The 27,976-nt window shown below is 38.4% G+C and overlaps 1 protein-coding gene across 6 annotated transcripts in view; it reads left to right on the forward strand.

The window, feature by feature from the left end:
* The first annotated feature begins 1,458 nt into the window (after positions 1-1,458).
* The window catches only part of ANAPC1 (anaphase promoting complex subunit 1), a 94,314-nt gene continuing 67,796 nt past the window's right edge, over positions 1,459-27,976 (forward strand). Inside the window, exons 1-18 of one of the 6 annotated variants that reach the window (XM_045808939.2) lie at positions 1,459-1,722; positions 2,276-2,391; positions 3,383-3,619; positions 4,635-4,796; positions 8,304-8,355; positions 8,580-8,680; positions 9,242-9,324; positions 10,407-10,480; positions 12,347-12,492; positions 12,716-12,936; positions 13,644-13,853; positions 16,553-16,648; positions 18,060-18,150; positions 18,242-18,307; positions 21,556-21,690; positions 24,567-24,707; positions 25,667-25,727; positions 27,627-27,814. In XM_045808939.2, the coding sequence (XP_045664895.2) occupies positions 3,407-3,619; positions 4,635-4,796; positions 8,304-8,355; positions 8,580-8,680; positions 9,242-9,324; positions 10,407-10,480; positions 12,347-12,492; positions 12,716-12,936; positions 13,644-13,853; positions 16,553-16,648; positions 18,060-18,150; positions 18,242-18,307; positions 21,556-21,690; positions 24,567-24,707; positions 25,667-25,727; positions 27,627-27,814 (2,040 nt within the window). In that variant the 5' untranslated portion in view covers positions 1,459-1,722; positions 2,276-2,391; positions 3,383-3,406. The other 5 variants (XM_045808938.2, XM_045808941.2, XM_045808940.2 and 2 more) reach the window with 5 other exon arrangements.

Genomic DNA, 27,976 nt, shown 5'->3' on the forward strand with positions numbered 1-27,976 from the left:
AATGAAGGAAAGGGGAAAGGAAGCAGGAAGGATGAGAAGTACTGTGCTAGTGCTGCTTCACACACGCTGCCTGAACACCAGGCAGGAGTCTGCTTGGCAGATGGCCCACTCAGCCACACACATCTCCTGACAGGTGGTGCAGAGAAAACATGCCTTACAACAGTCCACCTGGGGGAGAAGAAAAGAGAATTTATTTGTCTGGCTCCTTCTGGTCTTGTTCCTACTGATCGATTTGCCTTGATCAAAATTTGCTCCCTGTATCAGGCCAGGGAAGTCTGGGGATATTTTGGTTTCAGGCAAATGACTTGTAGTGAAAGGCAGGTCTCTTCAAACTTCTTAAAGTCTCTGTCTTAGTCCATTTGGGCTGCTGTAACAAAAATACCATAAACTGCCTGGCTTATCAACAATAAACATTTATTTCTCACAGTTCTGGAATCTGGGACGGCCAAGATCAGGGTGCTGGCAGGCTGGGTGTCTGGTGACACCTGCTGTCTGGTTCATTGATAGCTGTCTTTTGCTGTGTCCTCACTTGGTGGCAGGGGCAAGGGACTTCTGTGGGGTCTCTTTAGAAGTATACTAATCCCATTCATGAAGGCTCCACCCTTATGATCTAAGCACCTCCTAAACGTCCCATTTCCTAATACCATCACATGGGATATTAGGTTTCCACACACGAATTTAGGCGGGACACAAACTATTCAGTCCTCAGTAACCTCTCTCCTGTTGGAGTGAAGAATTCTGAGAAAAGGCATTCAAGCTACACCCTGAAGGCTGACATTCCAAATAAAAGGAAGAGAATGAACCAAGATACCAGGGTTGCGAAGTGCAAAACGTGTTAGGGGAATCCCAGTGGACATAAAGTTTCAGCCAACTTTACATTTCTGGATAAATAACTTGAACTTTATTTTTTGGCAATAGGACGCTTATCAATACTTTTAACCTAAAGATACCACGCAATTGGAGATTAGAGCTCAAGAAAGTTTTCTAGTTTCCGTAAGTGCGATATTGTACAGTTGAATCCACAGACACAGAGGGAGCGATAAAGCTGGATTCTTAACCTGGGTCTATGAATGGGTCCGGAACCCAAAAAGTTAAAGTGCCCTGCCAAAGAGAGAAAATCAGCACGTCCCTTTCTGTCCCAAGCCTGGAAGTACATACCTCCCGTTTGGGGGTCAGGAGACTGGAGTGAAACTAGCCCGAATATCTCCTAATTCAGAGTTAAGAGGCAGTTCTAGTTGTAATGACATGACTGGAGAAGATCTGGACGCCAAGATGGACCTGTCACGGTACACACTCCGGCAGAGGCAGGCCGGCTTTGAAGAGCCGCGTTGCGCTAAGGGAGGTTGAAGCAGCCTGCAAATCCCGCGCCGCGCTTTCTTCCCGCAGCTGCGCAGGCGCTAGGACGGAGATACTGCCGCGCGCCTCCTGCGACGCCCCACCCCGTCCCGCCCCTGCGCGAGGCAGGACGGGAAAGCCAAGATGGACGCGTTCATTTGAACCTCTCGCCTGAGTGGCTTCCCAGCACTTCAGCCTGTCGTCGCAGTCACGCCAGCAGCTGCTGCCCATTCTTCCTCCGGAATAGGGGAGGGAGAGGGAATGAGAAGCTGCAGCGGCCGAGGAGTCACCGTGACCGACCCCGCCGCTGCCCTCGGGCCCCCTCGGCCCCGCGCCTCCGGGGAGCAGCCGGGGCTCGCCGCGCCTGACGCGTCCCGAGTTACACAGGTGCGGGCCCGGGCCCGCAGCGTCCGGTGGTTCACCGCATGTCCTGTGACCCTCGCACCCGAGGTTGACCTGCGTTCGGTGACCGGAGGGCTGGGAGCCCAGGGGCAGGCCCTGAGCGCGCGTTCGCGCCAAGTGGCCCCCGGCCTGCGGACTGGGCTTTCCGGGGTGCACCTCCCCGCGCCGCTCCTCGCTGACTTCCTTCCTGAGCTAGAAGCGGTGTTCCATGTGGGCCTCAGCTTCTACATCGGCCCCTTGCTCTGCCTTTTTGCGGAGACTCTATGCAAGATGCCTTTCCTGTGCATTTGGGTCTCTTCTTGAAGCAATTTTGTGGTTACCTTTGGCACGGTAGTTTTTGTTTATGGTAAACAATGCCGATAACTTGATTTATAGCTTATCAGTGTAACATAGTACTTTCATATGTAGCTTTTTATGTTGCCCTAATAAGTAAACACACAGAAATTTGGGGGACTATGAAAGTATTAAATATATTTTAATCGTACAAAAAGATGTTGCACTGTTAAAATAATTATGTAATAATGTAATTTTCTCAAAGTTTTAATAGAATAACATTTCGAAATTGCAAAACTGAAGTTGGATAAAGTCGCAAGTTTAATGCTGGCTATCCTGTTGACTAGGAAATAGGAAGACCAGCAGTTTTGTTGTTTTCTTGTAAGTTTTATAAGGCACGTTATTAGTTATGTTCTAAGTTCAACTGTTCTCGATTCTGAATTTTAGCAGGAGGAAATAAGTGCCACCATTGTGACATACAGTTGTCTCAGGAATAATGTTAATTCACAATAAAATAGCTGTGCACCTCTGGTTGCTGCATAGGATCTACAGAGGCTTTGAGATACTGCAGCAAGGAAAACTGATGCCAAAAAAACCTCAAATGAGAAATCTAAATCAAATTTAATTAAACTCTTAATTATGAGTGCTTTTCAGATACTAAAGGTTGTCTGTGGTGCTGACATCAAATGTTTGTTTTGATTTCTGTGTTTGAGGATTGCAGTTTAAATGTGATGCCACAAAACCTATTTTGAATGTAGGTTTTGTCTCAGAGACAGAACTGTCATCCACTTTATATACCACATTGCAGAGTATCAGAATTTTATTAGCTGTCGATTACTGTATATAGAAATGTCTTGGAGGTAAAGGAGCATTTTTCCACCCACAGCTCATCTACATCTAATGAAATTGTACTGTAATAGATTGTGTTAATGAAAAGCTAACACTCTTAAATTTGCTACAAGCATGACTATTCCATGGCCGGGGTTATTCATGCCTTGGTTCTGGTTTGACCAAAAAATGGAATTCATTGTAGTTATATGTTTAAATGAATTGGGGTGTCAAAACTGCTGATGACACTTGATAGTTATTAGGTCTTTTGTGGACTGGTCAACTAAAAGCAGTACTTCAACTACTGATGAGTTAGAAGTAATATTTTTTTGTTTGCTTCATTCCAATATGCCAGTGATCCTTTAGGTATGCTTTTCATGGAATCTGGAATGCCCTTTGATATTATGATTACTTGTATACCTACAATATGATAGGGTTATTTGACACTCATCTAAGGATTAATGACTCTTCTGTAAACCGTTATGATATTTTCATTCAGGTTTTGACTTTAGAAGCTGACCAGAATGTGTTTGAATTCATGCAGAAATAATGTTGATATTTGGAACCCATGTCGAACTTCTATGAAGAAAGGGCAACGATGATTGCAGCCGGGGATTTGCAGGAATTCGTTCCTTTCGGTCGAGACCACTGCAAGCACCACCCTAATGCTTTGAACCTTCAGCTTCGCCAGCTGCAGCCAGCCTCTGAGTTATGGTCTTCTGATGGTGCTGCTGGCTTGGTGGGATCCCTTCAGGAGGTTACAATCCACGAGAAACAGAAGGTTCCATTAAGTTTCCCATTACATTTTTGAAACATATTTATAATTTAAGGCTACTCAGATGAAAGAGAGATGAATATGATGTAACTTGTGGAGTGGAGATTCAGATTTGGTAATTTCAATCAAGGCTAAAGTGACGATATTATTGTATTATAGTGTCACAGCTGTTTAGACGTGTAGCTCATGGTGTCATAATGAGTGTCAAGTTCAGTAGTATGATTATGGTCTCTTTTAAACGTCCTCTTCACTTAGTATGTAGAGACCAGATTTCATGTTATTTGATGAGTAGATGGTACAGTTAGAAATTGTCCCTACTGCAAAAGATGTGCATGTTTCTAGAGGAGAAAAGAAATGCTACACAAGTAGATAGAGTAGTAATACTTAAATAGGGGAATGAGATGCAAGTATGTATCAGAAAATCAGTCTTTCCTGCCTTATTCCCTTTTCCTATCCAAAATACCAAATCTCAGAGAGGGGAGGTTTATGTAGTTAGAAATCTAAACTTTTCTTGTTCCCATTCATTTTGATGGTTTGGACAAGGGAAGGAAGGTGAGTGTATATGCAGTTGTGAAACAGGGAAATCTGCATTATGCATAAACTCTGCCAGTGATTCCCATGTGTACCTCACTACTCCCTTTCCATCACCCCCGCATGTGCTTAATATACCTTTTTAGTGTCCCAAGTATGTTGGTTTCATTCTCTAGATAAGTATAATTTTTGTTTGTTCATATTTTTGGCAGAATAAATGTATTATAACATAAGGCAGTTAATATGGAGAATTTTTAAGTGAATTTTTGTTCATGAAATCCTGTAAGATTTATAATACACATCCATTCTGTTAATCAGTGGCACCAAACCTTCTGAGAGTTGGGTTTGGATTGAGTCTTAATCCACAGGCAGAGAGAGAGAGAGTAGGAGACTTGTATCTGGATGACCATTTGATTTAATTAATAAATCTTGTTCCATACTATTGAAAAAGAGAGTGCTTTAACATGTCTTACATTTGTTAATTTTTAAGGAAAGCTGGCAGTTAAGGAAAGGTGTCAGTGAAATTGGAGAAGAAGTGGATTATGATGAGGAACTCTATGTGGCTGGAAATATGGTGATCTGGAGCAAAGGAAGTAAAAGCCAGGCATTGGCTGTTTATAAAGCGTTTACAGTTGACAGTCCTGTTCAACAGGTGAGTTGATTTGAATTTTAGCATTTAGTTGACTATTTAACACTTTTTTTTAAAAAAAGCTTTTATCTTAGAATTTAACAGAAATGATAAAAACATAGCTTAATGATCCCAACAGCTGGATGTATATTTTAAAATGTAGTGAAGATAATGGTAGGAAAATAAAAATTTCATTTGTTTTCTGTGTCATTACTTTTTTTATACTGTCCTTTGTCAGTTTAATGATAATCTTTAAACATTGTCCTTGATTAATTTGATTGTCAATAAAAATTTATAAGACATTAAGGGTACAAAAATATTTTAACACATGATGATTATAATTGATTGCAGAGTTTTGAATAAAAAAAATTGGGCTCAGAATAATACTCACAGAGAAAGGGAAAGGAAAAAACATCTAGTTTACTATTGTTGTAGTTGACTCTTAAGCCTGTGTTCTGAAATAGGTAACTAAAGGGAAAGAATTAAGCATTTGCCATGCCTTTTTGGAAGACAGGCAGTTCATTTCCAGTTAATAAAGGAAAACCCTTATTTATAAAATGCTGGTGAATAAATAAAAAGGGAATGGTAAGATTAGAAAATGACCATTTTTTTAACCTCGCATGTAAACTGGTAGAGACAAAGACTGTAAACGGACACTAACACTGTTGGGTAAAAGGATACAACCAGAGCACCAAGGTGTCACCCTGTGGCTTACTTGTTAATGTGAAGGAACAAATGTATCTCTACTTGTGAAGCATCTGTTGGTCTCCACCTCAACCAAATTGATTGAGTTTATCATCACTGGTAGTGGGGAAGAGGAGTAATACGCACCTCTAGCTGTAATGCAGCATGACGTACATGATGTCATTTACTAAGTTGTCTTCTCAGAAATACTTAACTTCACTATCTAGGTCTAACTTTTAATCATAGGAAATATGGGGATAAGAGGATCAACTTTTAAAATATCAGGAGATGAGGAATGGGTTGGATGTGTAGATGAAACAAGAATGGCCAAAGCTTGATAATTATTGAAGCTGGTGGATGGGAATTCATTGCTATTCTGTTTACTTAATATATATTTGAAATTTCCCATAATAAAAAGTTTAAAGAAAAAACGCCATGAGAAAACAATTGGGGGGACGGTCTACATTCTGGTCTCTTTAAAATGTCAGGGAGAGGTCACTTCTCGCCTTTCTTTTTTTTTTTTTTTTTAAGATTTTATTTATTTATTCGACAGAGATAGAGACAGCCAGCGAGAGAGGGAACACAAGCAGGGGGAGTGCGAGAGGAAGAAGCAGGCTCATAGCGGAAGAGCCTGATGTGGGGCTCGATCCCAGATCGCCGGGATCACGCCCTGAGCCGAAGGCAGACGCTCAACCGCTGTGCCACCCAGGCGCCCCCACTTCTCGCCTTTCGGCTAAAATCAAGTGTAAAAAGTCAGGGAGAAAGAAAGAAAAGGTGGGGATTGCTCTAGATTAAAAAAGACTAAAGGGGCATTCAAATTTTGAAATTTGTTAAATGGACTTTGAATCCTGGTTCTAGAAAATCAGCTAAAAACATTTTTTGGGAAAATTTGAAAAACTTGCAAATGGACTGGCTATTAAGTGATGTTAGAAAGTTATTTTCTTCTTAGGCAGGATGATGGTTTTGTTGCTATATAGGAAAACATCTTTATTTGTAGGAAGTGCATGGTGAGGTGTTTAGGGGTAAAGTGTCATGATGTGTAATTCAAATAGTGCCCCCTCAATCCCATATATACACAAATACATACACATAAACAGATAATGGCAAAATATGAATAACTTAGATTTAGGTGAGACAGATTTTCAGTGTACTACTTCAACTTTTCTTACTGAAAATTTTCAGAAATAAAAAGTTGAGGGAAAAAGGAATACATTTATAATAGTTGGATTGGTAGACTGTTTATAAGATTTTGGAGGTTTTTTGACTAGTGTTAAATTTCTTATTGGTAAACACTGAAACATTTGTACCAGGACACTGCTTATTTATTATTTTTACGTTAACTCTTTCCTCATGAGCACTATACTCTTCTAACAATTTATTGGGAAAGATAAACTGAATTATTTTGAAACCTAAGGGCATGTGTGAAAGTGTTTCTGTTCAGAAGTGTTAAAGTCAATGATCTTTTTTTTTAAAGATTTTATGTATGTATGTATGTATGTATTAGTGCTCATGCCTGCGTTCACTTGTGCAAGCTGGGGAAGGGGAAGAGGTAGAGGGAGAGAGAATCCCAGGCAGGTTCCACGCCCAGCATGGAGCCCTATGTGGGGCTCAGTCTCATGACCCTGAGATCACAACCTGAGCTGAAATCAGGAGTTGGACGTTCAACCAACTAGGCCACCCAGATGCCCTGCCAGTGATCTTTTTGATGATGATTTTTCTGTATGTAATTCATATGATTAGTGTAGATGTGAAAAATGGACTTGATGATAGTTCTTTGCTTCTCTGTTTCCATCTTCGTTTCTCCCAAGAATGATTTCCTGTTTACTGGATTCCATGGATATGTGGTTAGATGTTTTCTCTCTTTTCTCTTGTCTCCTTTCTCTTAAGATTGCTTATAAGTAGGGGTGCCTGGGTGACTCAGTCGGTTAAGTGTCCAACTCTCAATTTCTGCTCAGGTCATGATCGCAGGGTCATGAGATCAAGCCCCAAGTCAGGCTCTGTACTGGGTGTGGAGCCTGCTTAGGATTCTCTCTCTCCCTCTCTCTCTCTGTTCCTCCCCCTCCTCCCCTGCTCTTTCTCTCTCTCTCAAAAAAAAAAAAAAAAAAAAAAAGAAAAAAATGGTTAAAGTGGTAAGTTTTATGTTACATGTATTTTACCACATTGGAAAAAAAACATAGGGGTGCCTGGGTGGCTCAGTCGATTAAATGTTTACCTTCAGCTCAGGTCATGATCCCAGGATCCTGGAATCGAGCCCTGCATTGGGCTCCCTGCTCAGCAGAGAGGTTGCTTTCTCCTCTCCCTCTGCTGCTTCCCCTGCTTGTGCTCGCTCTGTCAAATAAATAAATAAATAAATAAATAAATAAATAAAATCTTTAAAAACAAACATAAAAATGCTGTTAAATAATTTCAACAAGTGATTGTCATGCATGCCAGTTGAAGTCTAATGGCTTTTCCTAGTTTGTATTTTATAAGAGGGGCCTTTTAGAAAGGAAAGTGTTAATTTTTCTGAAGTTTTTTTTCTAAAATGAGTCTAGGACAGTCCGAGAGTGATAAGATCTTTGGGTAAGTCTGGAGATTATAAAATAGCGTGGTGATTTGGAACTCTTCTGATAACTTTAGCTTTCTAAAATTGATTTGCAAACATAGTTTGTCTTTTCTTATAATATTTGTCATTAATTAGTCTAATTTTATTTTATCTTATTCTTTTTTGTTCCCATGGTGTGTGTGTTGAACTGATAAAGAGGGAAAGGTATATGTAGGTGTCATTGTTACTAGTCAGATGCCATTAGTGAAAAGGTTATTATTTAGATACCATTTTCTCAGGTAAGCATTTTGTTTTAATTTTAGGCATTGTGGTGTGACTTCATCATATCACAGGATAAATCTGAGAAGGCCTACAGTAAGTTTCTTTTTTGAAATTTTATTCATCTTACTCCAAATGTTTATCTCATTTTTTTTATTGTTGTTCAGAATAAGTAGCCACTAATAATAGTGATTTAGCCTAAGTATTTTTTTAATGGTACATTAAAGAATTTATGCTGTTGGGATTGCAGTTCATAATTGTTGAGATTTTTTTTTTTTTGGAAAAAAATGCATAAATCTTGTTGTACCCTTTCTTTTCAGGTAGTGATGAAGTAGAAAAATGCATATGTATATTGCAAAGTTCGTGTATTAACATGCATAGCATAGAAGGAAAGGATTACATAGCTTCTTTACCTTTTCAGGTGAATTGAATATTTCACTGTTTTTGTGTTTTGTTGTAGAATATTCTTGAATTAATTGGTTGCAGAAATACTGCTATTCTTATGCTTTGTTGTAATCAATAATGTCATTTTTATTAAAATAAAGTAACCAAATTTTAACAGTTTTAATTCTTACCATTTTTCCATCCTTTGCATAAAAAATAAATTATTTAATGAAGTGGATTATGGAGTTTTTTTCCTGAGAGATTTTTTTCAGTTTAAGTTACAGAAAGAAGTCATTTTGGTATATTAAAGCACGTGAACAAGATTAGTCTTTTTCCTGTTTCTCATTATCTTTTTTATACCTAGTGTTACTGTTAAAATTTCATCACATTGTCATTTTGGTATTGTTATTAGCCAGTGGCAGGAATTTCTGATTGAACTCTTAGATTTGATCTTGTCTTGGACTTTAAAAAAATATAGCTAATGATCATTGTTTTGTGAATCTTTAAATTGGAAGAAAATCTAATGTTCTATAGTTTCCTAAGCACATATAAAGAGTCATTGCTTTTACTTCTTTTTTTCTGTCCTTTTACCTGATAGGTTGCAAATGTTTGGCCCACCAAATATGGATTGTTGTTTGAACGAAGCAGTTCTACACATGAGGTACCTCCAGGTCCACCCAGGTATTCATTTTACTCAGTTCAGTGTATTATTATTTGGGCTCTTTTAGTGTTGGTTTTGAGGTAAAATTGTTTACCTAAAAGTTTGGGATGATGATAATTTCCATGCTAACAGCACAGATAAATGCCATTTTCTCGCATCTCAGTATTGTATACTTACGAGGTCTACTTCTGACTTGGCACTTAATTATCTACTGCTTTCCTCCTCTCCTCCATAGTAAAATTAAATGAACACATACTTACGGATATAAAGACTGTTCTTAGAGCTGTCATTGTTTCGTTGTGTTACTTTGGATAAGTCATTAGAGCTTTCTTAGCTTTAGTTTCCTTATCTGTTACAGAAGTACTATCATTTACCTCTTAGGATTTATACAAAGATAAAATGAGCTGATGTATATAATCTTTGACGTAGGACTTAGTATATATTAGATGCACAGTAAATGGTAGGTGCTTATTGGTAACACGTTTACCTTGTGTCCCTAATAAATTTTGAGCTCATTGAAGGGCAGGAACATATAGTACCTATCATAGTCTGGTGCAAGTAGTAGACACTGTTTTTAAAAAATTGCTTATAGATTTTAATCTTTCTGTGTTTAGATAGATGGCCTGTTTTTTTTTCTCCTTTTTAAATCACTCCTTAAAAAAAGTAGCCTTTTTATTTACTTGAAGTTTTTCTTCCTTTTTTTTTTGACACTTTTTTGTAAATGAATGTGGGACACTGAATTTCTTTCTTAGCTGCCAAAGACGCACTGCCCCTAAGAGAGGTTTAAAAAAAAAAAAAAAAAGATTGCCTTATGCTTATTACTCCATTGGCTCTGTATTGTGAAGATTGCTATTTGTAGAGATTCCCTGGGCTGTATCGATTTCCCTGTGTGTGTGCATGCATAGAATTACCATGCACAAGAAAAGATATTTCCAGGAATGAAATAGAAGATACTGTGAAAAATAGTATGTAAAAAATTTAGAGGCTTGCTTTTTGAGATGGTAGATTTCCAGTTGCTTGTATAATCTGGAGAAGATATTTCTTTGCACATCAATGGATTCATTTTGTGTTGGCGATTGACTGATTATTTGTTTATTACTAGAGAACCTTTACCCACTATGTTCAGCATGCTGCATCCACTAGATGAAATAACCCCACTTGTTTGTAAATCTGGAAGTAAGTGTATTTTTATAAATTCTTTCATATAAGCTCTTTTTTTTAAGGTTGGGGCATAAGAAGAAATGAAGGAGCTTTATGAAAATTGGGCTTGTTTTATGGAAATAAACATTTTTATTATGAAAATATATATTAAAGCAAGAATTTCTTGAATACCATGGTATTAACTATTTTAATAGTTATTCTTTTATTAAAAATAGGGCCTATAGGGGCGCCTGGGTAGCGCAGTCATTAGGCGTCTGCCTTCGGTTCAGGGTGTGATCCCGACATTGCGGGATCGAGTCCCACACCGGGCTCCTCCGCTGGGAGCCTGCTTCTTCCTCTCCCACTCCCCTGCTGTGTTTCCTCTCTCGCTGGCTATCTCTCTGTCACATAAATAAATAAAATCTTTAAAAAAAAAAAAATAGGGCCTATAATCAATCAGGAATATTGATATATTCGCTAACCTATCTGTAAATGAGTGTGGACTCTGTTCCTCAGTAATAAGTAAATGAACAATACTTAGATGAACTAAAATTGTTGTTGAAGAAAAAAGTGCAGATTTTTAAGCCTGTACTGTGTACATTTTAATAATTCATTTTCTCTTTATAATAAAATAATTTGTGGAGATGTAGAACTTTTAATATTTCCTACAGGTATTTCTAGGTGCTTAAGAATTTAAAAGTGGCCAGACATGATAGGTAATTATAAATAATGAGGACTTGAAAACTGAAAAAAATGTTTATTTTTCTTGACCAATTTTACTTGTAGGACTTTATCCCAAGCACATATTCTGAAATTCCACTGAGGTTTTAATCTTCTGTATTAGAGCTTGGCAAACTACAGCCTATGGGCTAAGTCCAGCCAAAAGCTTGTTTTTGTATGTCTTATGAGCTAAGAATGGTTTATATCTTTTTAAAGAGTTGTAGAAAAAAGCATTATGCAGCAGTCAGTATATGGTCCACAAAGCCTAAGCTATTTATTCTCTGGCCTTTTACAGAAAAGTTTGATGATAATTCTGTATTATATTGGTAACAATTACGGACAGCCTAAATAAACATGTTAGAGCCTGTGTCCGAATGGTGTGAAGCATTATTGATCACATTTTTGAATAATATTTAATGACCTCAGGAATTGCTTATTCATAATGTTAAGTAGAATAGAAAACTGAATACAGTGATTCTAATTTTGTAAATGCATGAGAAGTGTATGTATACGTGTAGGTAAAAAACACTAGAAGGAATACTCCTTAGTATATTAATAGTGGATATTTTGAGATGGTGGAATTATGAGTGATTTTTATTCATTTCTTTATAAAATACCTCTTATTTTTATAAAATAATTATTTAAAATTAAAAAATATTTTAACAGAGGGAAGCATTTAGGAAGCTGTTAGATAAGATTATAATATCAATTCAGGGTACTACAGAAGTAAAAGCTAAACTCACTAGGAGAAATATTTTGCGTGTATACTCAGTAAATAGTGTACTGTTCAGCTCTGTTGATAGAGGACAGATTTCATACAGAAGAAAAACAGTCAAGAGGTCAAACTTGGCAGAATAGTTGCTTGCAGTTTACAGATCAGGCAGTTGAGTAGCCACAGACCTTCTACCTGTGGGCGATGGGACAGTGAGTCAGCACACATCTTCAACATGTAATTGCATGTATGTGAAACTGAAAATGGTAATGTATTCTTATCTTTATGTATTTTGAGGAAGTTGATGCCCAAAGTAAATTTAAATTCAGGGTAATTATATAACATATTAGTGGATTTTGTATCTTAATTGGCTGGGTTTCTCTTTAGGAATTCTAGAAAGTCACTTCATAAAGAACTGTCTTGCAGAGTTCATTGTTCAATACCTGATCCGCTTCTCTTTCATCATTAAGGTCTTTTTGGTTCATCAAGGGTGCAATATGTTGTGGATCATGCAATGAAAATTGTTTTTCTCAACACTGATCCTTCCATTATAATGACCTATGACACTGTTCAAAGTTTGCATTCTGTGTGGGCTCTCCGGAGAGTCAAAACAGAGGTAAGGATAAAGGCAAGTCACTTCTTAGTATGAAAGGATAGTTAACACTGAAAACTTTCACATGTATTTGGAAGAATCATTTGTGAAATGCATTGAGCTTCTTAGGAAAAAAGAAATATTGTGTCTTTAATAACTGGCTTCTACCCTGAATTCTCACCAGGAAATTACCCTTTTAATCTAATTATTGCCTTTTTTTCCCCCCTTCTCATCATTTTGACTTAAGGAAGAGAATGTTGTCTTAAAGTTCTCTGAACAGGGGGGAACCCCACAGAATGTGGCCAGTAGTAGCTCCCTCACAGCACACCTCAGAAGCCTCTCCAAAGGAGATTCCCCCGTGGCTTCACCTTTCCAGAATTACTCCTCCATTCACAGTCAGAGTCGCTCGACCTCCTCACCCAGTCTACACTCTCGTTCACCTTCTATTTCCAACATGGCAGCTCTAAGGTGGGAATTAAGTGTGGAAGTGTTTCCTTGTTTTAAACAAGATTTCCCAAGAAAGAGATACCTTCTTTTCAAACTTTTCTTAATGTTTTGAAGGATTTAAAATCTCTGTTGACAGCTCTTGGGTATTTTTTTAGGGAAAGTAGCAATTATCCCAGTTGTGTTACTAAGTAAAAGTTCTTTTAAATGAGTCCTATTTAGAAGCTGCCCGTGCTTGTCATAAGATTGGTTGCCTCATTTCCGTCATTAAGTGGCAGCAATTTGATGAATATTAATTGCAAAAATATTTCGGTTTTTCTTTTCTTCCTTTCTTTTTTTTGGTCTTTGCATTAGTTTTTTCATTTTTATTAGTATCTATCCGGTAATATGGGGACATAGTTTTGTTGGTATATACATACCTGAATGTAAAGGAATGTAGTTTGGACCTTTTTGAATTAAAAAAACAGTTCATGTTCTGAGGCAGAAAATGAACTAATTTTCAGTTTTAAAATTAAAGGATGAATTCTAACAAGAATTTTAAATCTTTAGAATATAATAAAACATGTTAATATGAACCATTTAAGTAGTTATTCCCTTTAAAAAATGTATTTTTGACTGGGATTATGCCATGAATGCACTTGATACATAGAGTTTTAGAAAGTATGATTGGGAAGCATGTTCTGTCAGCCTGCCTTGTTAATTGTGATGCCCTCTCTATGTTTATTTTGCAGCCGTGCTCATTCTCCCGCCTTAGGAGTGCACTCTTTTTCAGGGGTGCAGAGGTTCAACCTTTCAAGCCATAATCAGTCTCCGAAGAGACATAGTATTTCTCATTCTCCAAATAGTAATTCTAATGGCTCCTTCCTTGCACCAGAAACAGAGCCAATTGTTCCTGAACTTTGTATTGACCATTTATGGACAGAAACAATTACTAATATAAGGTTTGGGATATATATTTTTCTATTCAAAGAAAAATGTTGATGAAAGTCTTAGAAAATACTTGGTGTTTTTCTTAGAGTTTCCTTTTAATCTTTTAATATAATCAGTTATTAATACTTATAAAAATACAGAGATAAATATTAAGGCTAGCTCAGTTTCAATAAAGGATGTTAATGATATTAAAGTGATTATAAAAATATTCTTTTATTTCCTATTTCTTCTTTAGTAGTAAGAATCTCTCAGATTTGAGGTGTTTGACGTTTTAGGGAGAAACAATTTCTGTAGATGGAACTTGGGATTTTATAGTGTTTTTTAAAAGTTTTATCTCTATGTTAGTTGAGTGTTAGCTGTTATTTATGGGAAATGCAACTCAGACCTCTGTTCCGTGTGGTCTTTCTCCTTTTACGTTCTCTTTGGTCATTCATTAATTCAGCCAGTTCCAGTGTGTGTGCTAGTGACTGTGGTTTAACAGGCAAATTGGTCACTGTCCCTGTCCTCAAAAAGAGACAGCTAAAGATGGTGACCCAGAGGCACTGCCTACTCGCTGGTAGGGCTTTGGGAAGTATTTGCTGGGTGGGAAAGGGAAGAAGGACACAGTAGGCAGGATGATCAGAACAGAAGTTTAGAAGTATGAGAGTGTGATATGTACAAATACTCTCACTTTGCTTATGCTGGAAGGAAGGGCAAGGTTGAGAAAGGGGAGGCTGGAGAGAGAGATTGCCCTTTAGGGCTGCTCTCCCTAATGAGGGCTGTTAAGAAGGTGCTTTATATGTGGGTCATAAACTTAGGGGAAAGAGCAGAGCAATAAATGTGGGAGTTGTTGGCTTATAAGTGGTGATTGAGGCAAGGGAGGTGGATTAGAAGTTAAGGAGTGTGTAGACATTGGGCTCCTGGAGGGCCTGCGGATGAGCTTGCAGTTGCAGAGGTTCTAGTAACCTAGCATCATATGGTAATCATGTGCATGTTGGTTTATAGGACTTTTCCTAAGGCGAGGGTTTTAACATTCATTAGATTCTCATAGGGGGTCTGAGACCTCCAAATAATGGATCTGGTGGTATAGAGTCAGAAGAGAGCTAGGGACTGAAGTCTTGGAAACTTAAGCTTTTGGGGGTAAAAAGAGAGAAGAGCTGCTACAGAAAGAGCAGGAGAAGCAACAGAAGTGTCATGGGACACTGGAAAAGAGAGCCTTTCAAAAAGAAAGCTGCCAGTATTTCCAGGTGGTGGTGAGGTGTGGCACTAAGCAATGAGCTCAGAGAGGAGGTACCTGGATGGCAGTGAGTTCACTGGTGATCTTGGCTGGAACACTTGGAGAGGGGCTGTGGAGGGAATGGGGTGGAAGAAGTAAATGGGGACCAAGGAAGTGAACGTTGGCATACAGATTATGTTATGGATTGCCTTTGAATGGGGATAAGGATACAAAATTAGAGGGATTCTCAGGGTCATGGGAGAGTTCTGTTACTGCTTAATTACATTAGAGAAAATTAGTCTTCATGACTAAATACCTCAGTGTGTATCTCTAAAATGTAAGGACATCTTACCTAACTACAAGGCCATTTTTACACCTAGCCAATTAACATTAAGTCCTTCATATCATTTATTATTCAGTCCATCTTCATATTTCAAGATTTTTATCTTAATATGAGAGAGTAGGCTGCAAGGGCTATACTCAGTGTAGGGAAAGCATTGAAAATGAGAGAGGAAATGATGGATAGAACGAGGAGCCAAAAAGGAGCACAAGTGGAGAGATTAGCCTTCAGGAGAAAGACAAAAGACAGTGATGGTTATTAGATACATAAGACAGGAGGCTGGGCTCAAGCCTTACAGCTGCATTTTCTCTGTGACGCAGAAGGCAAATGCGTGTTCTTAGGGGTTAGGGGATAGGTATAGTTGGAGGAAAGTAAAGCTGTGACTGCAGTGTTGAAGTAGCTTCTCTGTTTTTGTTCTTCATAAAATAAAAATTTCCAACATTTAAAAATAATTTGTCTTTAAATATATCTTGGTAAATTGAATATGTTGCAGATTCTAATTTTACAGAATTATGGTCTTCTGTTCTACTCCAAAAAGAAATCTTTGGAAATTAGAGATATGATTTCAGAAGGAGGGTTGAGGGGGGCGCCTGGGTGGCTCAGTCGTTAATTTAATGCATCTGCCTTCGGCCCAGGGCGTGATCCCAGGGTCCTGGGGTTGAGCCCCTCATCTGTCTCCCTGCTCAGTGAGAGGCCTGCTTCTCCCTCTCCCACTCCGCCTGCTTGTGTTCCCTCTCTCGCTGTATCTCTGTCTGTCAAATAAATAAAATCTTAAAAAAAAAAAAAAAGGGTTGAAGTAGAGCCTAATCTGTGAGAGAGAGAAGAGGTCATGTCGGAAGAGGTCTGACCCCTTATACCCTTTAAGGGATAGGGATTCAAGTTTGCAGCTTTAGCAGTATGTAACTTTACTAATATGGAATTAAAAAGATCATTGATAATGATTAAATTTTTTGTAATTTATTCCCAAAAAAGCTGTGGAATGGACTCAGAATCAAAGAACTGAAAGGAATTTCAGAGATCATGAAGGTCCAATCCTAGAGGTGTTATGGGGTCTTCAATGTTAATGCTTGGCCCAAGTAGTTTTAAGATTTCTTTCAGGATATTTTCATTAAGAGTTACTGTGGCAGATTTTAGAACCAATGCTGACAATTATTTTATAAATGTATCTACTACAGAGAGAAAAATTCACAGGCCTCAAAAGTGTTTATTACATCTGACCTATGTGGGCAGAAGTTCTTGTGCTTTTTAGTGGAGTCTGAGCTCCAGTTACGGTAAGTGCATGTACTTCCCTTTGATTCTGTGTAAATAAACTTAGGGCTGCTTTTTCTTTCTTTTTTTGACTTAAGTAGCTTTATTGAAATAATTTACATGCCAAAAAATTGACATGTTTTAAGTGTACAATTAAATGATTTTTAGTAAAATTATGGAGTTAATGCAACCATCACTACAATCTGGTTTTATAACACTTCTGTCCCCTTAAAAAGATCCCTTATGTTTGATTGGCAGTCGGTCTCTCTTCTGATTCCCAGCCTCAGGTAACCACTCCATACATAGGCTTTCTACCTAGTAGATTTACCTTTTCTGGAGATTTTATAGAATCATACAAAATGTAGTTTTTTTGTGGGTAGCTTCTTTCACTTAGCATAATGTTTTTTAGAATCTACCGTGTTTTAACATGTGTGAGTACTTTATTCCTCTTGCAGTATAGTAGTCCATATGTAGATACACCACATTATGTTTAATCCATTCATTTGTTGATGGACGTTTGGTTTCCACTTTTTGACCATAGTGAGTTATGGCCCTGTGAACATTGGAGTGGGAGTCTGTGTGGACATACATGATTTCTTTTTTCTTGAGAAGATATCTACAAGTCGAATTGTTAGGTTGAACCATAAATTCATGTTTAACTTTTTAAGAAGTTGCCAAACTGTTTTCCAAATAGGCTACGCCCTTTTCTATTCCCACCGGCAATCTGTGAGGGTTCTGGTTTTTTTATTGTGTTGTCCGTTTCTTTGTAGCCATTCTAGTGGGTTTGAAGTGTTCTTAATTTTCATTTCCCTAATGACTTATGATGTTGAGCATCTTCTCATGTTCTTTCTAGCCATTTATCTTTTTAGGTAAAAATGTGTATTCAGATCTTTTGTCCACTTATTTACCTTTTCATTTGGAAATAAATGATAAAACACAGACAGTTGCAAAATAGTAGGGGAGCGGTCCTGTGTACCCCGCACTCTATCCCCCAGAGGTAACATCTTAGTAATTATAGTACATGATCCAAACAAGGAAATTGACATCAGTACAATCCACACACCTTATTCGGATCGCATCAATTTTACATGTACTCATTTGTGTGTGTTTATATGATTCCATGAAGTTTTCTCGTGTGTAGATTTGTGCAAACGCCACAGTCAAGATATAGAACTTCTTTATTACCTCAAAGATGTCCCTCATGCTATTGCTTTATAGTTCCGTACACCAGACCCACCCACCCCCATCCCTGTCCCCTAGTGACCACTAATCTGTTCTCCATTTCCATGATTTTATCATTTGAAAATGTTACATAAATGGAATCATACGATATGTAACCTTTCAAAATTGGCTTTTCCTAGTGAGCATAATACCATATAGATCACTCTAAGCTGTTGCATGTATCAGTAGTTTGTTTCTCTTTTTAATTTTTAGCTGTGTAAAGTTTCAAGAAAGTAATGATAAAACTCAGCTCATCTTTGGCTCCATCACCAACATACACGCAAAGGATGCAGCACCTGTGGAGGTAAATGCAGGCACATATCTTGAGACGTTGAAAATCATTATGTTTTATAATTTGCACAGATTGGCAAGTAAAATTTTTGTCTTTCTGTCAGAAGATAGATACCATGCTGGTCCTTGAAGGCAGTGGAAACCTGGTGCTGTACACAGGAGTGGTTCGGGTAAGTAGTAAGTAGCCTTTCATCCTTTCGTAGGACCACCTCCTTGATGATGATGATGATGATGATGATGATTTTTAAACATTCTTTTTTAAAGATTTTATTTATTTATTTGACAGAGCGTGAGCAGAAGCAGGGGAAGTGGCAGGCAGGGGGAGAGGGAGAAGCAGGCTCCCTAGTAGTTCGTTGTGTGGTTATACTAAAACTTTTACCATTTTATCATCACTGGGGGTGTTTATGTTGCTTCTGCTGTTTCCTCTGGTAATGCTTTTTTTTTTTTGAAGATTTTATTTAGGGATGTACTGTATGGTGACTAACATAACATAATAAAAAATTATGAAAAAATAAAGATTTTATTTATTTGAGAGAGAGGGAAAAAGAGAGAGAGAAAGGAAGCACGAGCAGGGCGAGGGGCAGAGGGAGAGGGCGAAGCAGACTACCCGCCGAGTAGGGAGCCTGATGTGGGGCTTGATCCCAGGACCCTGGGATCATAACCTGAACCGAAGGCAGACGCTTAACCGACTGAGCCACCCCTCCTCTGGTAATGCTTAAAAAAAATTCTTACACATAGTCTCTTAACCTTTAGAGTATATGCATATTCAACTTGGCCATGGTGAGGGGGATGCCAAATTGTCTTCCAAGGTGTAGGTTGTACCAGTTTACAACATCTCCCCTTACTCTTGCCTTCAACAGTGTATGAGAGTTCCGAATGCTGCTTTATGTAACATTCTTGTGAATCCATAGTACTATTTGTCCCCCCCCCCCCCCAAATCGGTGCTTTGTTAAAGCCAGGTGAGAATGGAAGTCTAGGCGCCCACTTGGCCTTTGCTGACAGGACTGAGAGGTGGGACATAGTTTTTCCCATGGTATTTGTCTGGAGTAGATTGCTTATTGTCTAAAAGTTTCGATCTTGTTAAGCTATTCCTTTCTGATTTTTTTGGCCAAGGAGAGAGGTATTTCTGGGGCCCATTTTTTGTTGTCTGCTCTCTTAATGAGATTGTGGTCTGCCACAACTTCTTTGTGGTACCAACTTCTTTGCTACCCAGAGGCCAGCCTGAGAACTGAATGGTGTTACAGATCAGCATTTAGTTCTCAGATCTTTTACTGTGTCATTGTTGGTCAGTTTCATACATAGCTCACTCAGAGGCCTGCCCAGGATTTCATACACATATTTATGGAATCCTTTTCTCTACTTACTTCCTTTCCATTCTTCCTCTCACTCCCTAAATGGGACAGAGGGGGGTTACTGCCTTGTTATTGCAGGGTGGGGATGGAACACAGTGCTCCACCCATAATTTCTGGGGAGGACAGAAGGGAATAAGTATGCCGGCTTATTATTGTGGATAAGGATGAAAGCCAGTGTTCCTCCCCCTTATAGCTTTTGCACACCATGGGGAGGTACAGAAGGGCTACCTCTTGGCAACGAAGGCGGCAGCGCTCTGTCCATGGTCTCTGCACCTACAGTGCTTGATGAGAAGGGGAGGAGTACCACCTAGTTACCACCGTGCAAAATAGGCCTGGCCACAGGTCTTATGCTGGGGGAGGGATGCCACCCACTCCTCACAGAGGGAATGACAGAATTCTGCTCATAATCTCCAGAACACAGCTCCTGGTATAGAGGAAACAGGGCCATGGCTTTTTAGTGTTTCCTGTAGTGGAGCAGGTATGGTGAAGATGTCTCTGTCTTGCTTGGTCCCTTTTTTCCCGACAGTTTGTCTAAAAAGACCAGGATTTCTCTTGGTTTGCAGCTGTGGCCATTTTTGGGTTGCAGGCCCCTTGAGAGCTCAAGACCTGGTTAGGGGAAGTGTGAAAGAAACAAAAACGCCTAGGGAATTCATCATAGGTTATGCCTGGTCCTCAGGTCCTTAGCCAGTGTCTTCTTTACCTTTCAGAGTCTTCTCCATTGCATTATAGATTTTGTGCAGAATCTATTGTAAACAGCGGGAGGGGTAGCATGAAATGTGCCTACTCCATATATCATTAACTGGAGGTCTCTCATAGCTTTTTATTTTATTTCTTTAAAGGTTTTATTTATTTATTTGAGAGAAAACATGAGTGGGGAAGGAGCAGAGGCAGGGGGAGAAGCAGACTTTCCACTGAGCAGGCAGCCCAATGTGGGGTGATGTGGGGCTCCACAGAGGGCTCAATCCTAGGACCCTGGGATCGTTACCTGAGCCAAAGGCAGGCGCTTAACCGACTAAGCCACCCAGGCACCCTCTCGTAGCTTTTTAAAAACTTTATAGATACTAGTTTTCACCCTCAATTTGTTTTCTAATCCTGAGGATTTTATTTGGGTAACTTTGTTAATTTATTAGCTTTTGGGTAGTATATGGACATAAATATGGATTTTCTTAGAATTTCACTTGAGTTCTGAATATTTCCTTTGAGTCTTATCAGAGTTTTCAGCCTGTGTGGATCTGAACTTCTGTTGTGTTTTTCCTGAGAACCCCATCGATAGCCAAAATAAAGGGTGATTAGCATGGATTGTCAACTCAGTCTTTTAATGAAGAATTTATATGAAGGGAATATTTGAGAGTTTATGAGGGAAGGAGGCAGATTATGAGCTCAAGAGCACAGTTTGGATTACATTGGATTTGATTTCTGGAGCATCAATCAGCTTCATATTTTTGGCCACTTGAAAGTAATTGATGTTCATTCTCTCTGCCCGGAGATTTCGTTAACAAGATTGCTGCTTATAGTCTCTGAAAGCTTAGTGTCCCTGCTCTCTCTACCACCAATATGGTAGGAAAATGCATAGTATATGGGATTTTGTATAATGTTCTGACTATATTAGCATTCACTTGCTTTCCTGCCACAAATAATTCCTCCATAATGAAGAGAAGGAATCAGACCAAGAGAAATTATACCAAGATATTTGTAGTTGAATAGTGGAATTACTAAAATCTTAGTTTGGTTTTTTTTTGAAGTATTTATGTGAAAGAGAGTGAGAGAGCACAGCAGGGGGAGCAGCAGAGGGAGAGGGAGAAGCAGGCTCCCTGCTGAGCCAGAAGCTCAACGCGGGGCTCGATCCCAGGACCCCGGGGTCATGAGCTGATCCAAAGGCAGACACTCAACCGACTGAGCCCCTAGGCGCCCCTAAAATTTTAGTTCTTTTTATTCTTTAGATGTGTTTGGTGTGTATAAAATTTGGACTAACAAAAAAATTTATGCTTATGTGCCATGAGGTTTTATTTAAGGATATGATACATTAAAGCCCATATTTTTTCCCCGCATCTTTTTATTGCTTAAAGGTGGGAAAGGTTTTTATTCCTGGACTGCCAGCTCCTTCCCTGACGATGTCTAACACGATGCCTCGGCCCAGCACTCCACTTGACAGTATCAGTACTCCCAAGCCTCTTAGTAAACTACTTGGATCCTTGGATGAGGTGAGTAAAGAATTAGGTGTTGTCAAAAATTAGAGAACTTTTTTTTTTTTTTTTTAATTTGACAGAGAGAGAGACAGCGAGAGAGGGAACACAAGCAGGGGGAGTGGGAGAGGGAGAAGCAGGCTTCCCGCTGAGTGGGGAGCCCGATGTGGGGCTTGATCCCAGGACCCACGGATCATGACCTGAGCCGAAGGCAGACACTCAACGACTGAGCCACCCAGGCGCCCGTAGAAACTCTTAATCATAGGGAAGAAACTGAGGGTTGCTGGAGGGGAGGGTGGGGGGGGGATGGGGTAACTGGGTGATGAGCATTAAGGAGGGCATGTGTTGTAATGAGCACTGAGTGTTATATAAGACTGATGAATCACTGACCTCTACCTCTGGCACTAATAATGTACCATTTGTTAATTAATTGAATTAAAATTAAAAAAAAAAACAAAAATAAAATAATAAAATATTTAATTAAAATTAAAAAAATTAATAGTGTTTTAAAGAAGTTTGGTTTAAATATTAGTTCTTCCCATGGTTAACTTTTTTCTGTTTTAAAAACGACAGAATTGGAAGTTTAGCTAATACTTGGTAGAATATACATGTTTTCAAACACAAACGATTCAGTAAACATACTGACCTCCCTTGTGATGTGTAAGGTGCTACGGAGATGAGAATGAGACATTCTTTTTCATCTAGGAACCTCATAATTGATTTGGGTGGAACAGATGTACTGTCTGCATGAGAAAGTATAATTTAAGGTAGACTATTAAGACTTATAAATGAGGAACAGAGAGTACCATAGCAGATTTGCTGATAGGAAGATACATCCTGATAGTTTGATGGGGCAGGACCAGAGGCTCATATCTGAGGGGCATGTCTGACTTGGTTTGGACCTTTAGGATAAGTAGGATATCTGTAGATGGAAAGGGGCATTTGGGGAGAAGAGGAATCACGTGGGAAATGGCTGTGGAGGCAGGTAAGTGCATAACATTTTTATGCGTATTCGTATTTCCATCATGTTGCATATAAGACAAGTCTGTGGAATGAATGAATGCTTATAAAAGTACAAGGAGCCTGTTGGGGCAGGGCAGGGAATGGGTAATAATAACTTGTTTTTGAGTGTTTTCTATGTGCTAGGCATTGTTCTAAGTGTTTTATATGTATTAACTCATTTAATCCCTTAGAATGGCTTTTTTGGGAAGATACCACTCCCCATTTTACCAATGGGTACATAGAGGTATAAGGAGGTTACTTATCTAAAGTCATATAGCTAGTAAGCTGGGATTTCCACTCTTAGTAACATGTTCTTAAAGGCAGAAGGGATGAAAAGGCTTTTATTCTGAATGCTATCACCAGAACATTACAGCCTTTTGAGGATGGAGTTATGAATGTTAGGCTCTGTGTTTTAGATGTTTATCTTGGGACTTAGACCAAAGAGATTCCAGGTGTTGTTTTTTGTGTTAATTCAAGAGGAGTGAAGAGAATCCAAGTTATGGCGGCATATTAGAAAGGAGGGGAGTGACTGGTGAAGTGGAAATGGCAGAATCTGTCAGTTGATTGGTTTTGTGCTGTGCTGGGGAGAGGTGTTGGGGAACAAGGCTCAGTGTTCTCTGAGCAAGCTACGTGAACACCCATGCTTACTGAGTTAGGAAGCCTGGAGAAAGGAGGTCTGTATTTGAGAGGCATTTGGGTGCAGATGTTTACAGGAAGTTGAAAGTGAAGGTTGGTGCAAGCAATTAATTGTACTGGTCAATGTCTAGGCCGTGGTTTTATTTTTTAAATATGTGCAGCATTGAGTTCTTTCCCTTAAAGTAGGACATTTGCAGAACTATCAAAAGGGAGCTGGAGAAGTGTCAGAGTTTTGTGTGATTTGGAAGAATTTTTGTCTTTTGTAATGTAAAATGGTTTCTAACTTTCTTAGAATTCCTTTAACCCAGGAATGGTTAGTGTCTTTGTGGTAGCCATGGGGTCACAAGATGATTGTATTACACATTGATCAATGGCTTTCCACGTCTCTGGTTGATTGTGCAGCTAGACTTAGATTCAGGACCAGTGGAGCTCGGTTTTTGTGGCAGCTGTGGGAATAGAAGCTTGAATATAATAAATAATCTTATACTTGATGGGCTGTCAGTGTTGACAAGATATTCACTTAGAGATGTCCTATAATTGGAATTATGGGAATACAAAAAGTGTCAGTGGTTAGGACTGGATCTAAAGCTGGAAGCATCTGCATATAATTAGTAACTAAGATTATTTAGTATTAATTAGTAACTAAGATATGTTTGCGTATCTACAATTGAGCAAAGTAAATGTTCTCATACTTTCAGAACAAACATTTGGCTGTAGAGGAGATACCACTTTGTACCCGTCTTGTTTCTTTGCTTTCTCATTGCTCTCTTTTCCCTCTGGGGTCTTAGATCCTCAAGACATCTCTGGGCTGCCTGCCTCAAGTTACAGTTTGTGTGTCTAGCTGTGTAGGATTGCCAGAAGTGTTGCTGTTTCTTCTTCCTCTTAGCGGTGGCGTTTCTTGTGCACTCAGTGTATCCATACTCCCTACCAAATCCCCACCAAATATTGCACATGCCAAGAAGAATTTTGGGCCACCTCCCTGTGACTCCCTTCTTTTCTCCTAGACCTTGGCCCCTCAGGTGTACGCTGTCTCCCTAGCTCTCCAGTGCTGTTGATCAGATGTTTCACTATTTTACTGACCTTTTCTAGTTGCTTTGGCTGAGGATCTTGGTCTGCCGTAAGGTGCTTTGTCATACTCAGAGCAGAATGATTTTAAGTTATTACGTACAATTGTTAGACCATGTACAAAAAGAGATTTCTTTGTCCTTAATTCCTCAAAAAATATTTCATATGTGTTGTATTTCTGACTTTTTCAGGTGGTTTTGTTCTCCCCAGTTCCGGAACTGAGGGATTCTTCAAAACTTCATGATTCTCTCTATAATGAGGATTGTACTTTCCAGCAGCTTGGAACTTATATTCATTCTATAAGAGACCCTGTCTGTAACAGAGTAACTCTGGTAAGTATATTTATTTTTAAAAGATTAGGTAGCTCTCTAAGAAATATGACTATCATTTCAAATTTGTCAGAGTGCAGAATTTTGTCTGAAAAATAAAAACAAATATTTTTCATGATTTTTAAAATCTCTTACAATGTGTCATTTTTTGTACTATTTTACTTTAAAGTAATTCTGCTTAACTTTTCTACAGTTGCTTTATTATTAAAAAATTATTGAAGGGGCGCCTGGGTGGCACAGCGGTTAAGCGTCTGCCTTCGGCTCAGGGCGTGATCCCGGTGTTGTGGGATCGAGCCCCACATCAGGCTCCTCCTCTATGAGCCTGCTTCTTCCTCTCCCACTTCCCCTGCTTGTGTTCCCTCTCTCACTGGCTGTCTCTATCTCTGTTGAATAAATAAATAAAATCTTTAAAAAAAAAAGATTATTGAAAACAAATCTTGTTCAAATAGTTTAATTTTATGTTGTTAAGATTTTTGTCTTTTCATTAAAAGTTCATCTTTTTTAGTGATGGTGACTCTTAGTGTATGTATAAAAATTAAACATTTCATTAAAACAAGAACTTTTGGAAATGTTATTTATTTATTTTTAAAGATTATATTTATTTGAGAGAGAGAGAGAGCATGAGCAGAGGGAGAGGGAGAAGCAGACTCCCTGCTGAGCTGGGAGCCTGATGCAGGGCTCGATCCCAGAACCCTGAGCTCATGACCTGAGCCAAAGGCAGATGCTCAACCAGCTGAGCTACCCAGGCGCCCCTGGAAATGTTTTTTAAATAAGCAAATTTACAGTTTCTGAAATTTGGACATATTCAGTTCCATTTGAAAAATACTTGTTTTTCATTTATTTTATTAAATTTTACTTTGACAGGCAGTCTTATAAAACATAGCCATTTTTAAGACATTCAGAGACTTAGAACGCACAAATTCTATTTACATGCTCCTGTTTGTTTCCATTCTTTCCCCTAGGAATTGAGTAATGGCTCCATGGTTAGGATCACTATTCCTGAAATTGCCACCTCTGAATTAGGTATGATTGAGGTCAGACCTCACTTCCATGTATTCTCAGTTTGATTGATAAGATTTGTAGTATTTGCTGATTTGCAGTAGTAATTGGGATTTTAAAAAATTTGCTGTTTTTGAAGCCATGGGATTGAAATTTTTACTTTGCAGAGAAGCTGGGGAGCACTTTTCAGTGTTTACTCCATGTGTTCTAAGGCTAGGGGTATACTTGAAGGATGTGCTAGTTGTGTTTCTCTGAGATTTCTTACGTTGAAGAAGGCCATACAGTGAGTGGACATGCCTCTTTCAAGAAAATCTGAGAAACAAGGAAGCCTAAGCAACTAAAATAGTTTTTGGCGTGTGTGATGGCTTTTAATCATATAATAAATGTTTCAATTGTTAGGTAAATTGAGAAATTAACATAATTGCCTTAATTGAATAAAACTTAATGTTATAGTCAAAATACAGTTAGGTGTATTTTAATAAAATTAAAGCCTGCTTAAGTTACTATTGAAACACAATTTGGAAAATACTAGGAGAATATTTCTGAATAAAGAATGGTAAAACTTTAGAATTGAAGGGATTTGTCAACAATCTTAATGTATAAGAAAACTCGTAACATCTATTAGTTTCGAAATCTAAGTGGCAAAGCAAAGCATTGGCAGATTGTGTGATTTCTGGAATTTGCTAAGTAGGATAGAATGACTTTCATTTTAGGAAATATCTTTCATTGGTGTGGTAAAATGATTCTATGAGTAGGTATAGGATACCTTACTCTTCAAAGAGTATTTAGCCCATAATTTCAAGGCCACGTACCTTAGAAGTATAAGCCTAAATAAAATACATAAAAACAAATAACGGATTAAATAAAATGAATAAAAGTGAAGGAAAATCTTACTCTCTTATAGCCAAATAGAAGTCACTAAATTTCTGTACTTCACTTAGAAGTTTCTATACTTTACTTATAAACATTCCTCAGCCCCTCAGGCAGTATCTGGTTTACACGTGTTTTGGATTCAACCATGACAAACTTGGTTATTTGGTTTTCTAACATTTATTCTAGTTGACTCTAATCTTTGCTGTATGTGTACACACATAGCAAATTGATGAGAGAGAATATGCTGCTGAGGATGGCCTGGTGACAGTGGCAGTGGGAAGGGAAGACGGGAAACCTCTAAAGATAAGATGTGAGAATACAAAAACATTGCAATTTGGGGCCACTTAACAACGAAAAGCAGACCCAGGCCTCTTCAGCGCAGTAGCCTGACAGTGTAGCACTGTGACTGATATTTCTACAATGGCTTTGAGTCACTAAGGAAGGTGAAAATTATGTAGTATTGGCTGATGCGTTACGTAAAACATTCATAAAATGAATGGTGTTGGAAATAAAAGTTATAAAGTTTTGGCTAGCAGGATGTTAACTCATTGAGAACATCTTTTAATGATAGTTAAGCATTGCTATTTGAGGTTGCGTGTATTGAGTATTGTGTATGAAATACTGAAGTATTTCAGCAGTATTTTGTGTGAACTTATTCATGTAGAAATTACATGTTTTTGATAGAATGACCTTTAATTTATTGTCCCTACTAGAGTATTTTTGAGAGCAAAATGGGGAGCTATTAGTAATTGCTGGGGCAGTGGGTATAAATCATTTCTGTCTCAAACAATCTGTTGATTGTCTTATTTCTGATCCAGAGTCAGTGAGCGGAAAGCTGCCCTGAGACCTCTTTCAATTCCTGTTGAATTCAGTAGTTGGTTTAAATTTCAGGTGATCGGCAGGGAATGTTTGCATCCCGGTGGCTCTGTAATGACAGTTTTCTTTTCAGAGTAATTGGCCTTTACACAGAAGTAGTTAAAAAACTCTTATTAAAAGGGGAAAAGAAATGCATATGGGAAGCATACTTAAATTAATCTTTGTTTTTAATAGTGCAAACATGTTTGCAAGCAATTAAGTTTATCCTGCCAAAGGAAATTGCTGTTCAGATGCTTGTCAAGTGGTATAGTGTCCACAGCGCTCCGGGGGGACCCAGTTATCACTCCGAGTGGAATTTATTTGTGACTTGTCTCATGAACATGATGGGTTATAACACAGACCGCTTAGCATGGACCCGAAATGTAAGTACATGTAGTTTTTTTTTTTCTGAGTTATTCTGTTGTTGCCAATGTAATGTTTACATGATTGGTAATACAGTATTTAGAATACTTAACAGATAATTTACTAATAGGTATACCTTTTTTTTTTTAAAGGTCTTTTTTTTTTTTTTTTTTTAAGATTTT

Source organism: Ursus americanus, chromosome 7 (assembly GCF_024610735.1).
Source record: "Ursus americanus isolate L20-20 chromosome 7, mUrsAme1.1.p, whole genome shotgun sequence".
Lineage (NCBI taxonomy): Eukaryota > Metazoa > Chordata > Mammalia > Carnivora > Ursidae > Ursus > Ursus americanus.